Raw genomic sequence first — 16,522 nt, 5'->3', positions numbered from 1 at the left:
ATAATACACAGTAGCATATGTGATGAGTCAACAGGATAGATAATAGACAGTAGCAGCAGCGTGTGATGAGTCAACAGGATAGACAATACACAGTAGCAGCAGCAGCGTATGTGATGAGTCAACAGGATAGATAATACACAGCAACAACAGCGTGTGATGAACTTTTTTGAGTTTGTGTTGCAGGAAGCAAATGTCTGCTTAAAAAAGCTAGCCTTGGCTTTTCTAACTCCCTGTGTATATTGATTTCTAGCTTCACTGAAAAGTTGCATATCACGGGGGCTGTTCGATGCTAATGCAGAACGCCATAGGATGTTTTTGTGTTGGTTAAGAGCACTCAGGTCTGGAGAGAACCAAGGGCTATATCTGTTCCTGGTTCTACATTTCTTGAATGGGGCATGCTTATTTAAGATGGTGAGGAAGGCATTGTTTTTAAATAACCAGGCATCCTCTACTGACGGGATGAGGTCAATATCCTTCCAGGATACCCCGGCCAGGTCGATTAGAAAGGCCTGCTCGCTGAAGTGTTTCAGGGAGCGTTTGACAGTGATGAGTGGAGGTCGTTTGACCGCTGACCCATTACGGATGCAGGCAATGATCGCTGAGATCCTGGTTGAAGACAGCAGAGGTGTATTTGGAGGGCAGGTTGGTTAGGATGAGATATATGAGGGTGCCTGTGATTTGGGGTTGTACCTGGTAGGTTCATTGATAATTTGTGTGAGATTGAGGGCATCAAGCTTAGATTGTAGGATGGCCGGGGTGTTAAGCATGTCCCAGTTTAGGTCACCTAACAGTACGAGCTCTGAAGATAGATGGGGGGTGGGAATCAATTCACATATCAGGTGTCCAGCGCACAGCTGGGGGCTGAAGGTGGTCTATAGAAAGCGGCAATGGTGAGAGACTTGTTTCTGGAAAGGTGGATTTTTAAAAGTACAAGCTCAAGTTGTTTGGGCACAGACCTGGATAGTAAAGACAGAACTCTGCAGGCTAACTCCGCACCCTTTGGCAGTTCTATCTGGTCGGAAAATGTTATAGTTAGGGATGGGCATTTCAGGGTTTTTGGTGGTCTTCCTAAACCAGGATTCAGACATGGCTAAGACATCCGGGTTGGCAAAGTGTGCTAAGGCAGTGAATAAAACAAACTTAGGGAGGAGGCTTCTAATGTTAACATGCATGAAACCAAGGCTTTTTACAGAAGTCAACAAATGAGAGCGCCTGGGGAATGGGAGTGGAGCTAGGCACTGCAGGGCCGGATTCACCTCTACATCACCAGAGGAGGAGTAGGATGAGGGTACGGCTAAAGGCTATAAGAACAGGTTCTTACAAGTCCTGAATTACGTCCAGCATAGATCCAGGATTCCCTTCCTGGGAAAACAGTTCGACACGTTTCTTATCCCACTTTCTACTCTGAAAGGCACATTGTCAATAATCTATAGTCAAATTTGATCTCATTAAACAATATTAAATCCTCATGGGAGGAGGAACTGGGTGAGGAAATATCTGATGAACTATGGGAAGGGGCACTCAAAAGGGTATAGAGCTCTTCTATATACGCGCTTGACACGGTCTCATTCAATGCAACATTTACAAGGATGTGAACCCTAATTGTGTACAATGTAATCCTGCTAATCACGTACACATGTTTTGGTGTTGCCCATCTCTTGTTGGTTTCTGGAAAGACATCTTTAACACACTCTCAGAATTAAGCGGCACACAGATCGAGCCAGACCCTTTTATTGCACTATTTGGGGTTTCCTTACCCACAATACAACTGACCAAAATGAACAAGGATGTAATTGACTTTGTCACTATGATAGCGAGACGATTAATTTGACTTAGATGGGAATTATCTATACCCCCTTCTCATGCAATTGGATTAAATCCGTTTTGAATTTCATAGTTGGAAAAAATTCAACACACTCAATGGGTCTGAAGACAAATTCTATGCAATGTGGGCTCCCTTCTTTTCTAATGTTAAACGGCTACATTTCCCTGCAGTTCCAGAGTGATGTACAGTATATGTATATATTGGTGATGTAAGAAGCCTGGTATGTGTATAAATCAAATCAAATGTTATTGGTCATATACACATGGTTAGCAGATGTTAATGCGAGTCTAGCAAAATGCTTGTGCTTTGCTTCTAGTTCCGACCATGCAGTAAAATCTAACAAGTAATCTAACAATTTCCCAACAACCACCTAATACACACAAGTGTAAAGGAATGAATAAGAATATGTCAATATAAATATATGGATGAGCGATGGCCGAACGGCATAGGCAAGATGCAGTAGATGGTATATAGTACAGTATATGCATATGAGATGAGTAATGTAGGGTATGTAAACATTATATAAAGTAGCATTGTTTAAAGTGGCTAGTGATACATGTATTACATAAAGATGGCAAGATACAGTAGATGGTATAGAATGCAGTATATACGTATGAGATGAGTAATGTAGGGTATGTAAACATTATATAAAGTGGCATTGTTTGAAGTGATGCATTTATTAGAGCCAATTTTTTATTATTAAAGTGGCTAGAGATTTGAGTCAGTATGTTGGCAGCAGGCACTCAATGTTAGTGATGGCTGTTAAACAGTCTGATGGCCTTGAGATTGAAAAACAGCTTCTGTCTCTCAGTTCCTGCTTTGATGCACCTGTACTGACCTCGCCTTCTGGATGATAGCGGTGTGAACAGGCAGTGGCTCGGGTGGTTGTGGTCCTTGATTATCTTTTTTTAAATCTTTTTGGCCTTCCTGTGACATCGGGTGGTGTAGGTGTCCTGGTGGGCAGGTAGTTTGCCCCCGGTGATGCGTTGTGCAGACCTCACTACCCTCTGGAGAGCCTTACGGTTGTGGGAGGAGCAGTTGCCGTACCAGGCAGTGATACAGCCCGACAGGATGTTCTCAATTGTGCACCTGTAAATGTTTGTGAGTGTTTTTGGTCACAAGACAAATTTCTTCAGCCTCCTGAGGTTGAAGAGGCGCTACTGCGCCTTCTTCACCACGCTGTCTGTGTGGGTAGACCATTTCAGTTTGTCCGTAATGTGTACGTCGAGGAACTTAAAACTTTCCACCTTCTCCACTACTGACCCACCGATGTGGATAGGGGGGTGCTCAGATTGGTCGGACCAGCGTTGAACAGACCTGAGCACAGGCGTTTCCTGTTTTAGTTTCTGTCTATAGGCTGGGAGCAACAAAATGGAGTCGTGGTCAGATTTGCCGAAAGGAGGGAGAGTGAGGGCTTTGTATGCGTCGCGCAAGTTAGAGTAACAATGATCCAGGATATTGCCAGCCCGGGTCACGCATTCGAAATGCTGTTAAATGATGAAGTCTTGTTTTCAGATTAGCCTTGTTAAAATCCCCAGCTACAATAAATGCAGCCTCAGGATATATATGTGGTTTCCAGTTTACATAGAGTCCAATGAAGGTCTTTCAGGGCCGTCGAGGTGTCTGCTTGGGGGATGTACACAACTGATTATAATCGAAGAGAATTCTCTTGGTAGATAATGCGGTCGGCATTTGATTGTAAGGAATTCTAGGTCAGGTGAACAAAAGGACTTGAGTTCCTGTATGTTGTTATGATCACACCACGGCTCGTTAAACATAAGGCATACACCCCCGCCCTTCTTCTTACCAGAGAGATGCTTGTTTCTGTCGGTGCGATGGCTGAAGAAACCAGGTGGCTGTACCGACTCTGATAACGTATCCCAAGTGAGCCATGTTTCCGTGAAACAGAGAATGTTACAATCTCTGATGTCTCTCTGGAAGGCAACCCTTGCCCGGATTTCGTCTACCTTGTTGTCATGGCTGGGACATTGGCGAGTAGTATACTCGGGAGCGGTGAGCAATGTGCCCGTCTACGGAACCTGACCAGAAGACTGCTCCGTCTGCCCCCTCTGCGGAGCCGTTGTTTTGGGTCGCCTACTGGGATCAGATCCATTGTCCAAGGCAAGCCTCATACTATTGTGGAGGACTTAATTCTCCCTACTGCCACAGATATGGCTGGGACAATGCTGGGGGAAAAGGCCCAAGAAACTATACAGACAATGACTTCATCAAACAACACTGTTTCACGGCGCATCAGTAACATGACAGGAGATGTTTTGAAACAGTTACTGCTTCACATACAAGCCAGTGAATTCTATGCGTTACAGCAGGATGAGTCAACAAACATGGCGGGCCTGGCACAGCTCCTGGTATATGTCCGTACCGTTTACGGGGGTCAATTAAGGATGACATCCTCTTCTGCAAACCACTGGATACCAGGACAACAGGAGAGGATGTTTTTTAAAGTTTTGTGACATCAAATGGACTTTGGTGGTCAAAATGTGTTGGTATCTGTACTGACGGAGCAAAAGCCATGACAGGGAGACATAGTGGAGTGGTAACGCACGTGCAAGCAGTTGCTCCCGACACCACTTGGGTACACTGCAGCATCCACCTAGAGGCTCTTGGGTACACTGCAGCATCCACCTAGAGGCTCTTGGGTACACTGCAGCATCCACCTAGAGGCTCTTGGGTACACTGCAGCATCCACCGAGAGGCTCTTGGGTACACTGCAGCATCCACCGAGAGGCTCTTACTGCCAAGGGAAAACCTGACAGCTTGAAAGATGTTTTGGACACTACAGTGAAAATGGTTAACTTTGTTAAAGCAAGGCCCCTGAACTCTTGTGTATTTTCTGCACTATGCACTGATATGGGCAGCGACCATATCAACATACAGAAGTGCGCTGGTTATCAAGGGGCAAAGCATCAACACGTATTTTTAATTGAGAGACGAGCTTAAAGTTCTTTACTGAACATAAATTTCACTTGTCTGACCGTTTATATGATGACGAGTTTCTCACAAGAATGGCCTATCTGGGTGATGTTTTTTCTCACCTGAATGATCTGAATCTGGGATTACAGTAACTATTTTTTTTTCTTTTTACCTTTATTTAACTAGGCAAGTCAGTTAAGAACAAATTCTTTTTTTTTTTTCATATTTTCAATGACGGCCTAGGAACAGTGGGTTAACTGCCTGTTCAGGGGCAGAACGACAGATTTGTACCTCGTCAGGTCGGGGATTTGAACTTGCAACCTTCCGGTTACTAGCCCAACGCTCTAACCACTAGGCTACCCTGCCGCCCCAGGTCGGCAGAACTATATTCAATGTGCGGGACAAAATTGAGGCTATGATTAAGAAGTTGGAGCTCTTCTCTGTCTGCATTAAAACTTGTTAGGACTAAGGAGAACTATATTCAGAATTTCTGCCTGACTGACATGCCCAAAGTAAACCTCCTGTTCCTCAGGCTCAGAAGCTAGGATATGCATATAGTTGGTACCATTGGAAGTTTGAAGTTTGTAGAAATGTTAAAATACAGTATGAGACTATAACACAATTGATATGGTAAGAGAGAATCCAAAGAAAAACCAAACAATATTTTTTTTTTGAGATCCCATGCTCTTACAATGGAAAGCTATGGGTCCTATGCAATTCCAGCTCCCAGATTGCAATTCCTATGGCTTCCACTAGATGTCAACAGTCTGTTCAAAGTTTTAGGCTTATTTCTTCCAAAACAAGGAATCATTTGGAGTTTTGGTACAGGGACTCACAGTTGGAAATCAGTCTCTGGGCGCGTGACGAAGAGGACGCTCACTTGCTAATTTTACTTTTTTATTTAACAATTTTTTTCCGTATGAAATACATTCACATTTTAGGGTACGTGAGGATTGACTAGAAACGTAGTTTGACTGGTCCGCAGTTCTAGGAAGCTGGGGACCACCAGGTCTGAGGTTGATTGTTAAATGTATAGTCTCACCAGGTCTAGGAAGCTGGGGACCACCAGGTCTAGGAAGCTGGGGACCACCAGGTCTGAGGTTGATTGTTAAATGTATAGTCTCACCAGGTCTAGGAAGCTGGGGACCACCAGGTCTAGGAAGCTGGGGACCACCAGGTCTGAGGTTGATTGTTAAATGTATAGTCTCACCAGGTCTAGGAAGCTGGGGACCACCAGGTCTAGGAAGCTGGGGACCACCAGGTCTGAGGTTGATTGTTAAATGTGTAGTCTCACCAGGTCTAGGAAGCTGGGGACCACCAGGTCTAGGAAGCTGGGGACCACCAGGTCTGAGGTTGATTGTTAAATGTGTAGTCTCACCAGGTCTAGGAAGCTGGGGACCACCAGGTCTAGGAAGCTGGGGACCACCAGGTCTGAGGTTGATTGTTAAATGTATAGTCTCACCAGTTCTAGGAAGCTGGGGACCACCAGGTCTAGGAAGCTGGGGACCACCAGGTCTGAGGTTGATTGTTAAATGTATAGTCTCACCAGTTCTAGGAAGCTGGGGACCACCAGGTCTAGGAAGCTGGGGACCACCAGGTCTGAGGTTGATTGTTAAATGTATAGTCTCACCAGGTCTAGGAAGCTGCAGACAACCCGTCTCTGTTTGAGGTTGGTCTCTCCATCCAGGGTAGCTGTCTCGATGTGGACCAGGCGGTCCGGGTCGCTGGAACTGAGCAGTAGAACATCTGCAGGCAGGATCTCATTACAGCGCAGTCTAATGAAATCCCCAACACGCGCCTCCTTCCAGAACCGCTCCATGTACTGGTGCTCTGGCCTAGAGGAAGAAGACAGGGGACAGTTATCAATATGGCTTGAAAACCGGTCAAGGTGTGGAGAAATTCTGGATACAAATAAGACAAACTTCAATTCGTATTAAACAATGTTTAAGAGAGGGAGACCAAAACGACTCTTCAGCAAGGTTCATAATAATCAAATCAAACTTTGTCACATGCGCCAAAAACAACAAGTGTCGATTTTACCGTGAAATGCTGACTTACAAGCCCTTAACCAACAGTGCAGTTCAAGAAGAAAATATTTACCAAGCAGACTAAAATAAAGTAATAAGAAAAAGTAACACAATAAGAAAAACAAGGCTCTATACAGGGGGCACCGGCACAGAGTCAATGTGGGGGCTATATACAGGGTGTTACGGTACAGAGTCAATGTGGAGGCTATATACAGGGTGTTACGGTACAGAGTCAATGTGGAGGCTATATACAGGGGGCACCGATACCGAGTCAGTGTGGAGGCTATATACAGGGGGCACCGGTACCGAGTCAGTGTGTGGGGGTACAGGCTAGTTGAGGTAATCTGTACATGTCGGTGGGGGTGAAGTGACTCTGCACAGGTAACAAATAAACAGTGAGTAGCAGCAGTGTACAAGGCGGGGGGGGGGGGGGTCGATATAAATTGTCTAATGGCTTGGGGGTAGAAACTGTTGAGGAGCCTTTTGGTCTTAGACTTGGCGCTCCGGTACCGCTTGCCGTGCGGTAGTAGAGAAAACAGTCTATAACTTGGGTGACTGGAGTCTATGACAATTTTCTGGGCTTTCCTCTGACACCGGCTATTATATAGGTCCTGGATAGCAGGAAGCTCGGCCCCAGTGATGTACTGGGCCGTTCGCACTACCCTCTGTAGTGCCTTACGGTCAGATGCCGAGCAGTTGCCATACCAGGCGGTGATGCAAAGGGTCAGGATGCTCTCGATGGTGCAGCTGTATAACTTTTTGTGGATCTGGGGGCCTGTGACAAATATTTTCAGTCTCCTGAGGGGGAAACGGTTTTGTTGTGCCCTCTTCACGACTGTCTTGGTGTGTTTGGACTATGATAGGTCGTTGGTGATATGGACACCAAGGAACTCAAAACTCCCGACTCGCTCCACTACAGCCCCGTTGATGTTAATGGGGGGCCTGTTCGGACCGCCTTTTCCTGTAGTCCACGATCAGCTCCTTTGTCTTGATCACGTTGAGGGAGAGGTTGTTGTCCTGGCACCACCAGGCCAGGTCTCTGACCTCATCCCTATAAGCCGTCTCATCATTGTCAGTGATCAGGCCTACCACTGTTGTGTTATCAGCAAACTTAATGATGGTGTTGGAGTCGTGCTTGGCCATGCAGTCGTGGGTGAACAGGGAGTACAGGAGGGGAGGGGACTAAGCACTCGCCCCTGAGGGGCCCCCGTGTTGAGGATCAGTCATGCAGTTATGGGTGAACAATCTGCCCCACTCCAGAGGGAAGGGCCTAAATAGTCTTCCTTGTCTGGTCGTGAATAGAACAGAATCTCCTACTCAGTCCAATTTCCCAACATCTATTCCTGGTAAAGAAAACAAACTATTACAATCATGCTTTCAGTAGTTATTCATACCCCTTTACTTTTAACACATTTTGTTATTTTACAAAGAAGGATTATAATGGATTTAACTTATATATATGTATATGGGGTGTGAATACTTTTCTAATCAAGATTTTAAAAACTAATTTTCCATATACATTACCAGTCAAAAGTTGACACACCTAGTCATTCAAGGGTTTTTCATTATTTTTACTATTTTCAGAAAAATAATGAAGACATCAAAACTATGAAATAACACATATGGAATAATGTAGTAACCAAAAAAAAGTGTTAAATAAAATAGTAAACGTATTTTAAATATTTTAAATTCTTCAAAGTAGCCACCCTTTGCCTTGATGACATCTTTGCACACAAGGCACTCAGCTTCATGAGGTAGTCACCTGGAATGCTTTTCCAGCAGTCTTGAAGGAGTTCCCACATATGCTGAGCACTTGTTGGCTGCTTTTCCTTCACTCTGTGATCCAACTCATCCCAAACCATCTCAATTGGGATGAGGTCAGGTGATTGTGGAAGCCAGGTCATCTGATGCAGCACTCCAGCACTCTCCTTATTGGTCAAATAACCCTTACACAGCCTGGAGGTGTGTTGGGTCATTGTCCTGTTGAAAAACAAATGATAGTCCCACTAAACCCAAACCAGATGGGATGGCGTATCGCTGCAGAATGCTGTGGTAGCCATGGTGGTTAAGTGTGCCTTAAATTCTAAATAAATCACTGTTAGTGCCACCCAGCAAAGAACCATCACAACACCTCCTCCATGCTTCACGGTGGGAACCACACATGCTCAAATTTGGACTCATCAGACCAAAGGACAGATGTCCATTGCTCGTGTTTCTTGGCCCAAGCAAATCTCTTCTTATTATTATTCTTGGTTGGTATCTCTAATGAAGTTATCCAGAGGATAAGCATATCCCATCTGATTCACGAAGTCTCCTCTGAACAGTTGATGTTGACATGTGTCTGTTACTTGAACTCTGTGAATCATCTATTGGGCTGCAATTTCTGAGGCTGGTAACTCTAATGAACTTATCCTCTGCAGCAGAGGTAACTTCCTCTGAAGGCAGAAGGCAGGGTCGACTTGACTGACAGATTCCTTGTTCCTCTGAAGGCAGGGTCGATTTGACTGACAGATTCCTTGTTCCTCTGAAGGCAGGGTCGATTTGACTGACAGATTCCTTGTTCCTCTGAAGGCAGGGTCGATATGACTGACAGATTCCATGTTCCTCTGAAGGCAGGGTCGATATGACTGACAGATTCCATGTTCCTCTGAAGGCAGGGTCGATATGACTGACAGATTCCTTGTTCCTCTGAAGGCAGGGTCGATATGACTGACAGATTCCTTGTTCCTCTGAAGGCATGGTCGATTTGACTGACAGATTCCTTGTTCTTCTGAAGGCAGGGTCGATATGACTGACAGATTCCTTGTTCCTCTGAAGGCAGGGTCGATTTGACTGACAGATTACTTGTTCCTCTGAAGGCAGGGTCGATTTGACTGACAGATTCCATGTTCCTCTGAAGGCAGGGTCGATTTGACTGACAGATTCCTTGTTCCTCTGAAGGCAGGGTCGATTTGACTGACAGATTCCTTGTTCCTCTGAAGGCAGGGTCGATATGACTGACAGATTCCTTGTTCCTCTGAAGGCAGGGTCGATTTGACTGCCCGGAGTCCTTGTCTGCAGGACAGAAAACCCTCCCTCTCGTTCGTTCTTCCCACCTTCCCTCCTCAACCGACCCTGGTAACCTTCCCTCCTAACAGCGGAGGGGTGAGGAGGGGGATTTACCCCTCCCCTGGTAACTCCCCCTCCTCAGTTAACTCCCCCTCCTCACCCCTACCATGGTAACTCCCCCTCCTCACCCCTCTCCCGGTAACTCCCCCTCCTCACCCCTCTCCCGGTAACTCCCCCTCCTCACCCCTCTCCCGGTAACTCCCCCTCCTCACCCCTCTCCCGGTAACTCCCCCTCCTCACCCCTCTCCCGGTAACTCCCCCTCCTCACCCCTCTCCCGGTAACTCCCCCTCCTCACCCCCCTCCTCACCCCTCCCCTGGTAACTCCCCCTCCTCACCCCTCTCCCGGTAACTCCCCCTCCTCACCCCCCTCCTCACCCCTCCCCTGGTAACTCCCCCTCCTCACCCCTCCCCTGGTAACTCCCCCTCCTCACCCCTCCCCTGGTAACTCCCCCTCCTCACCCCTCCCCTGGTAACTCCCCCTCCTCACCCCTCCCCTGGTAACTCCCCCTCCTCACCCCTCCCCTGGTAACTCCCCCTCCTCACCCCTCCCCTGGTAACTCCCCCTCCTCACCCCTCCCCTGGTAACTCCCCCACCTCAAATCAGAGTTATTTTTATGTGCTCTGGAGAGCATATACTTAGTTTAGTTTTTCCTGCATTCAATACTAATTTCAGGTCAATAACATTTTTCTGTAATACATTGAAGGCAGGAAAGTTCAGATAGAGCCTGGTCAACCTTGGGGTCAAACACAACAGTATCATCAGCATACAAGTGGAGATAAAACATTTTTTTATTTTTTACAGACAAGTCGATATTGTTAATGTAAACAGTAAAAAGTACAGGACCCAGAATGGCATCCTTCAGGACACCTTTCGCAAAATCCAGAAAACCTGGTTTAACACCATCAGTAGATAAACATCGAGTTGTACATCTGTCATTTTTAAACCAGTTTAAACCAACTCAACATAAAAGAGTGGTTCAAGTCATAAAATTTGTGTTTTATAAATTGTACAACCCCTGATGAAACTAACACTGTAAAAGTATGATTCTTTTGGAATCAGTGTTATTTCCTAATAGTTGCGGTTTCAAAATACAATTTACATAGGACCTTCTAATCAGCAGTTTTTGTATGTGCGGGAGTTGTTTGTTTATGGTGACATCACCACGCTGTAAATTGATTAATAGACCAATAACAAACAGCGTTCCAAACCACACTGACAATAGCAGACAGTTTTTGGTTTTCCCCAGCCCACTCAGACCACTCCCATGCAGTACTAGTCTTGCTAAAAAAAAAGAAGCTATTTTTCCCCCCCATTTTAATGGAAATCTATTACAATAAGATACTTGATTGTTACCCAAAATTGATTTTGATACGGATATTTAACATTTAAAAAAAAACACTGCATTTTGGCATTTTAAAGAAAACTGGGCAAATACGCAGAAAATATTCAGCATTCTTGTTCCTCTGGAACTTGCAACTGTCTCTGAACTCCAGCCAAGGCTGCAATATCAAAACAGGAAATGATATCAAAACAGGAAATGATATCAAAACAGGAAATGATATCAAACCAGGAAATGATATCAAACCAGGAAATGATATCAAACCAAATCAAAACAGCTGTGATCGTTTATATAAACGGATCTAAAAGCCACACAAAGCACAGGATTGGGTAACAATGTCATGCATCAACACCTGCTTGAGTCTGGACCTCAACAGGAAATGAGAGGTATTTCTATTGTCACGGGAAAGTTACTAGGTATCCTGATTAAGTCTTTCTAAACTCAGCTGAGGAGAATTCATTCAGTGTGTTACTCAATAAATAAATCAGGAGTGAAAATGTGCTTAACAAGTCACATAATGAGTTGCATAATAGTGTTGAACAACTACCTCATCTCTGTACCCCACACATACATAGAATTGTAAGGTCCCTCAGTCAAGCAGTGAATTTCAAACACAGATTCAACACAGTTGCCAGAGAAGAAGGAACCCGCTCAGGGATTTCACCATGAGGCCAATGGTGACTTTAAAACATTTACAGAGTTCAATGGCTGTGATAGAACACTGAGGATGGATCAACAACATTGTAGTTGTTTACAAAACTAACCTTCTTGACAGAGTGAAGATAAGAACATCTATACAGAATAAAATTATTCCAAAACATGCTTTGTGTTTGCAGTAAGGCACTAAAGTAATACCGTAAAACATTTGTCAAAGCAATTCACTATTTGTCTTGAATACAAAGTGTTGTGTTATATTGGATTTGCCCCAAACATGTCACTGAGTACCACTCTCTCCATAATTTCAAGCATAGTGGTGGCTGCATCATGTTATGGGTATGCTTGTAATCATTACGAACTGGGGAGTTTTTCAGGATAAAAATAAATGGAATGGAGCTAAGCTCAGGGCAAATCCTAGAGGAAAACCTGGTTCAGTCTGCTTTCCACCAGACACTAGGAGATTAATTCACCTTTCAGCAGGACAATAACCTAAAACACAAGGCCAAATCTACACTGGAGTTGCTTACCAAGAAGACAGTGAATGTTTCTGAGAGGCCTAGTTACAGTTGACTTAAATCTGCTTGAAAATCTATGGCAAAACTTCATAATGGTTGGATAGCAATGACCAACTTGACAGAGCGTGAAGAACTTAGAAAATAATACAAATGGGCAAATGTTGCACAATACAGGCTCTCACAATACGTACCCAGAAACACTCACAGCTGTAATCACTGCCAAAAGGTGATTCTGACATGTAAACAGTCAGGTGGTTGAACACTTATCTGATCAAGATGTGTTTATACATTTTTTTTTTAAATGTTAGAATTTATATCTGAGTATTTTGTTGTTAACAACAAAAAAAATGACCATGAAATCCATTTGAATCCCACTTTGTAAACATCAAAATCAACGACGTAAACAATTATAACAAATGGAGATACAGTGCATTTTGAAAGTATAGAGACCCCTTGACTTTTTCCACGTTTTCTTACGTTACAACCTTATTCTAAAAAATAAATAAAACAATTGTTTTAACTCAATCTACACACAAAACCCTGTAATTACAAAGCAAAAACAGGTTTAGAAATAATTGCATTTACATAAAAAAAAATAATCTAATATATATCTGTATTCAGACCCTTTACTCAGTACTTTGTTGAAGCACCTCTGCCACCACCATGCTTCACCGTAGTGATGCTGCCACCACCCTGCTTCACCGTAGTGATGCTGCCACCACCATGCTTCAGCGTAGGGATCCTGCCACCACCCTGCTTCACCGTAGGGATGCTGCCACCACCCTGCTTCACTGTAGGGATGGTGCCACCACCCTGCTTCACCGTAGGGATGGTGCCAGGTTTCTTCCAGACGTGACACTTGGCATTCAGGCCAAAGAGTTCAATCTTGGTTTCATCAGATCAAGAATCTAGTTTCTCATGGTCTGAGAGTTCTTTAGGTGCCTTTTGACAAACTCCAAGTGGGCTTCTCATGTGGCTTTTACTGAGGAGTGGCTTCCGTCTGGCCACCCTACCATAAAGGCCTGATTGGTGGAGTGCTGCAGAGATGGTTGTCATTCTGGGAGGTTCTCCCATCTCCCACAGAGGAACTCTGGAGCTCTGTCAGAGAGACCATTGGGGTTCTTGCTCACCTCATCTGACCAAGACCCTTCTCCCCCGATTGCTCAGTTTGGCCGAGCAGCCAGCTCTAGGAAGAGTCTTGGTGGTTCAAACTTCTTCCATTTAAGAATGATGGAGGCCACTGTGTTCTTGGGGACCTTCAATGCTCCAGAAATGTTTTGGTACCCTTACCCAGATCTGTGCCTCGACACAATCCTGTCTCTGGGGTTCTACGGAGAATTTCTTCAACCTCATGGCTTGGTTTTTGCTCTGACATGCACTGTCAACTTTGGGATCTTATATAGACAGGTGTGTGCCTTTTCATGTCCAATCAATTTGAGTTTCCACAGGTGGACTCCAATCAAGTTGTAGAAACATCAAGGATGATCAATGGAAACAGGATGCACAGAGCTCAATTTCGAGTCTCATTGCAAATGGTCTGAATACTTATGTAAATAAGGTATTTTGGTTTTATATTCTTTATACAAAAAGGTAATCGTCTTTTGCCTTCTCATTATGGGGTATTGTGTGTAGATTGATGAGGGGAAAAATTATTTTATACATTTTATAATAAGGCTGTAACGTAACAAAATGTGGAAAAAGTTAAGAGGTCTGAATACTTTCTGAATGCACTGTAAATACTGTAGGTTACTAAACATTAAGAACACCTTCTCTCTCCATGACAGACTGACCAGGTGAATCCAGGTGAAAGCTATGATCCCTTATTGACGTCACTTGTTAAATCCACTTCAATCAGTGTATATGAAGGGGAGGAGACGGGTTAAATAAGGATTTTTAATCCTTGAGACAATTGAGACATGGATTGTGAATGTGTGCCATTCAGAGGGTGAATGGGCAAAACAAAAGATTTAAGTGTCTTTGAACGGGGTATGGTAGTAGGTGCCAGGCGCACCGGTTTGTGTGTGTCAAGAACTGCAACGCTGCTGGGTTTTTCCACACTCAACAGTTTCCTGTGTGAAAAAAGAATGGTCCACCACCCAAAGGACATCCAGACAACTTGACAACTGTGGGAAGCATTGGAGTCAACATGGACCAGCATCCCTGTGGAACGCTTTCACACCTTGCAGATTCCATGCCACGACGAATTGAGGCTGTTCTGACGTCAAACGGGGGGGGCAACTCAATATTAGGAAGGTCTAAATCAAAACCTGTTGGCTTAATCTGTGTCTGGGAAACCGACGATGTTTTGATATATGATCAAGTCTAAGCCAAGTCCGTGACTGGCTCCTAGCATCTCTAGTTTCCACTGGCTTTTATCAAGAACCAGGTGTCTGACAACAAAAACACTAAACCAGGTCAGAGAGGCCACAAACCTCAGCCAGGTCAATCTGAAGTTATGAGGGAAGAAACCTATAAATACATCACAGCAGTAAGGGAAGAGGAGAAACATCCCGGCAGTAAGGGAAGAGGAGAAACATCCCGGCAGTAAGGGAAGGGGAGAAACATCCCGGCAGTAAGGGAAGGGGAGAAACATCCCGGCAGTAAGGGAAGAGGAGAAACATCCCGGCAGTAAGGGAAGGGGAGAAACATCCCGGCAGTAAGGGAAGGGGAGAAACATCCCGGCAGTAAGGGAAGAGGAGAAACATCCCGGCAGTAAGGGAAGGGGAGAAACATCCCGGCAGTAAGGGAAGAGGAGAAACATCCCGGCAGTAAGGGAAGGGGAGAAACATCCCGGCAGTATGGGAAGGGGAGAAACATCCCGGCAGTAAGGGAAGAGGAGAAACGTTCCGGCAGTAAGGGAAGAGGAGAAACATCCCGGCAGTAAGGGAAGGGGAGAAACATCCCGGCAGTAAGGGAAGAGGAGAAACATCCCGGCAGTAAGGGAAGAGGAGAAACATCCCGGCAGTAAGGGAAGAGGAGAAACATCCCGGCAGTAAGGGAAGAGGAGAAACATCCCGGCAGTAAGGGAAGGGGAGAAACATCCCGGCAGTATAGGAAGGGGAGAAACATCCCGGCAGTAAGGGAAGAGGAGAAACGTTCCGGCAGTAAGGGAAGAGGAGAAACATCCCGGCAGTAAGGGAAGGGGAGAAACATCCCGGCAGTAAGGGAAGGGGAGAAACATCCCGGCAGTAAGGGAAGAGGAGAAACATCCCGGCAGTAAGGGAAGAGGAGAAACATCCCGGCAGTAAGGGAAGGGGAGAAACATCCCGGCAGTATGGGAAGGGGAGAAACATCCCGGCAGTAAGGGAAGAGGAGAAACGTTCCGGCAGTAAGGGAAGAGGAGAAACATCCCGGCAGTAAGGGAAGGGGAGAAACATCCCGGCAGTAAGGGAAGAGGGGAAACATCCCGGCAGTAAGGGAAGAGGAGAAACATCCCGGCAGTAAGGGAAGGGGAGAAACATCCCGGCAGTAAGGGAAGAGGAGAAACATCCCGGCAGTAAGGGAAGAGGAGAAACATCCCGGCAGTAAGGGAAGGGGAGAAACATCCCGGCAGTATGGGAAGGGGAGAAACATCCCGGCAGTAAGGGAAGAGGAGAAACGTTCCGGCAGTAAGGGAAGAGGAGAAACATCCCGGCAGTAAGGGAAGGGGAGAAACATCCCGGCAGTAAGGGAAGAGGGGAAACATCCCGGCAGTAAGGGAAGAGGAGAAACATCCCGGCAGTAAGGGAAGAGGAGAAACATCCCGGCAGTAAGGGAAGAGGAGAAACATCCCGGCAGTAAGGGAAGAGGAGAAACATCCCGGCAGTAAGGGAAGGGGAGAAACATCCCGGCAGTATGGGAAGGGGAGAAACATCCCGGCAGTAAGGGAAGAGGAGAAACGTTCCGGCAGTAAGGGAAGAGGAGAAACATCCCGGCAGTAAGGGAAGGGGAGAAACATCCCGGCAGTAAGGGGAGAAACATCCCGGCAGTAAGGGGAGAAACATCCCGGCAGTAAGGGAAGGGGAGAAACGTCCCGGCAGTAAGGGAAGAGGAGAAACGTCCCGGCAGTAAGGGAAGAGGAGAAACGTCCCGGCAGTAAGGGAAGAGGAGAAACGTCCCGGCAGTAAGGGAAGAGG

At 45.6% G+C, this 16,522-nt stretch overlaps 2 protein-coding genes across 2 annotated transcripts in view; one reads left to right on the top strand and one right to left on the bottom strand.

Annotated features, from left to right (window-relative positions):
• Nucleotides 1-16,522, top strand: part of LOC149985338 (uncharacterized) — a 175,620-nt gene that overhangs the window by 141,332 nt on the left and 17,766 nt on the right. The gene's annotated exons all lie outside the window — the stretch shown is intronic.
• The window catches only part of atp10a (ATPase phospholipid transporting 10A), a 146,013-nt gene that overhangs the window by 119,553 nt on the left and 9,938 nt on the right, over nt 1-16,522 (bottom strand). Inside the window, exon 2 of the mRNA XM_090229608.1 lies at nt 6,390-6,594. Coding sequence (XP_090085734.1) covers nt 6,390-6,594 — 205 coding nt within the window. The remainder of the gene's footprint in view (nt 1-6,389; nt 6,595-16,522) is intronic.

Source organism: Oncorhynchus mykiss, chromosome 1 (assembly GCF_057628025.1).
Source record: "Oncorhynchus mykiss isolate SJ-2025 chromosome 1, ASM5762802v1, whole genome shotgun sequence".
Lineage (NCBI taxonomy): Eukaryota > Metazoa > Chordata > Actinopteri > Salmoniformes > Salmonidae > Oncorhynchus > Oncorhynchus mykiss.
Note: the sequence above shows the minus strand (reverse complement) of the source record. Positions and strands in the feature narration are given on the sequence as shown.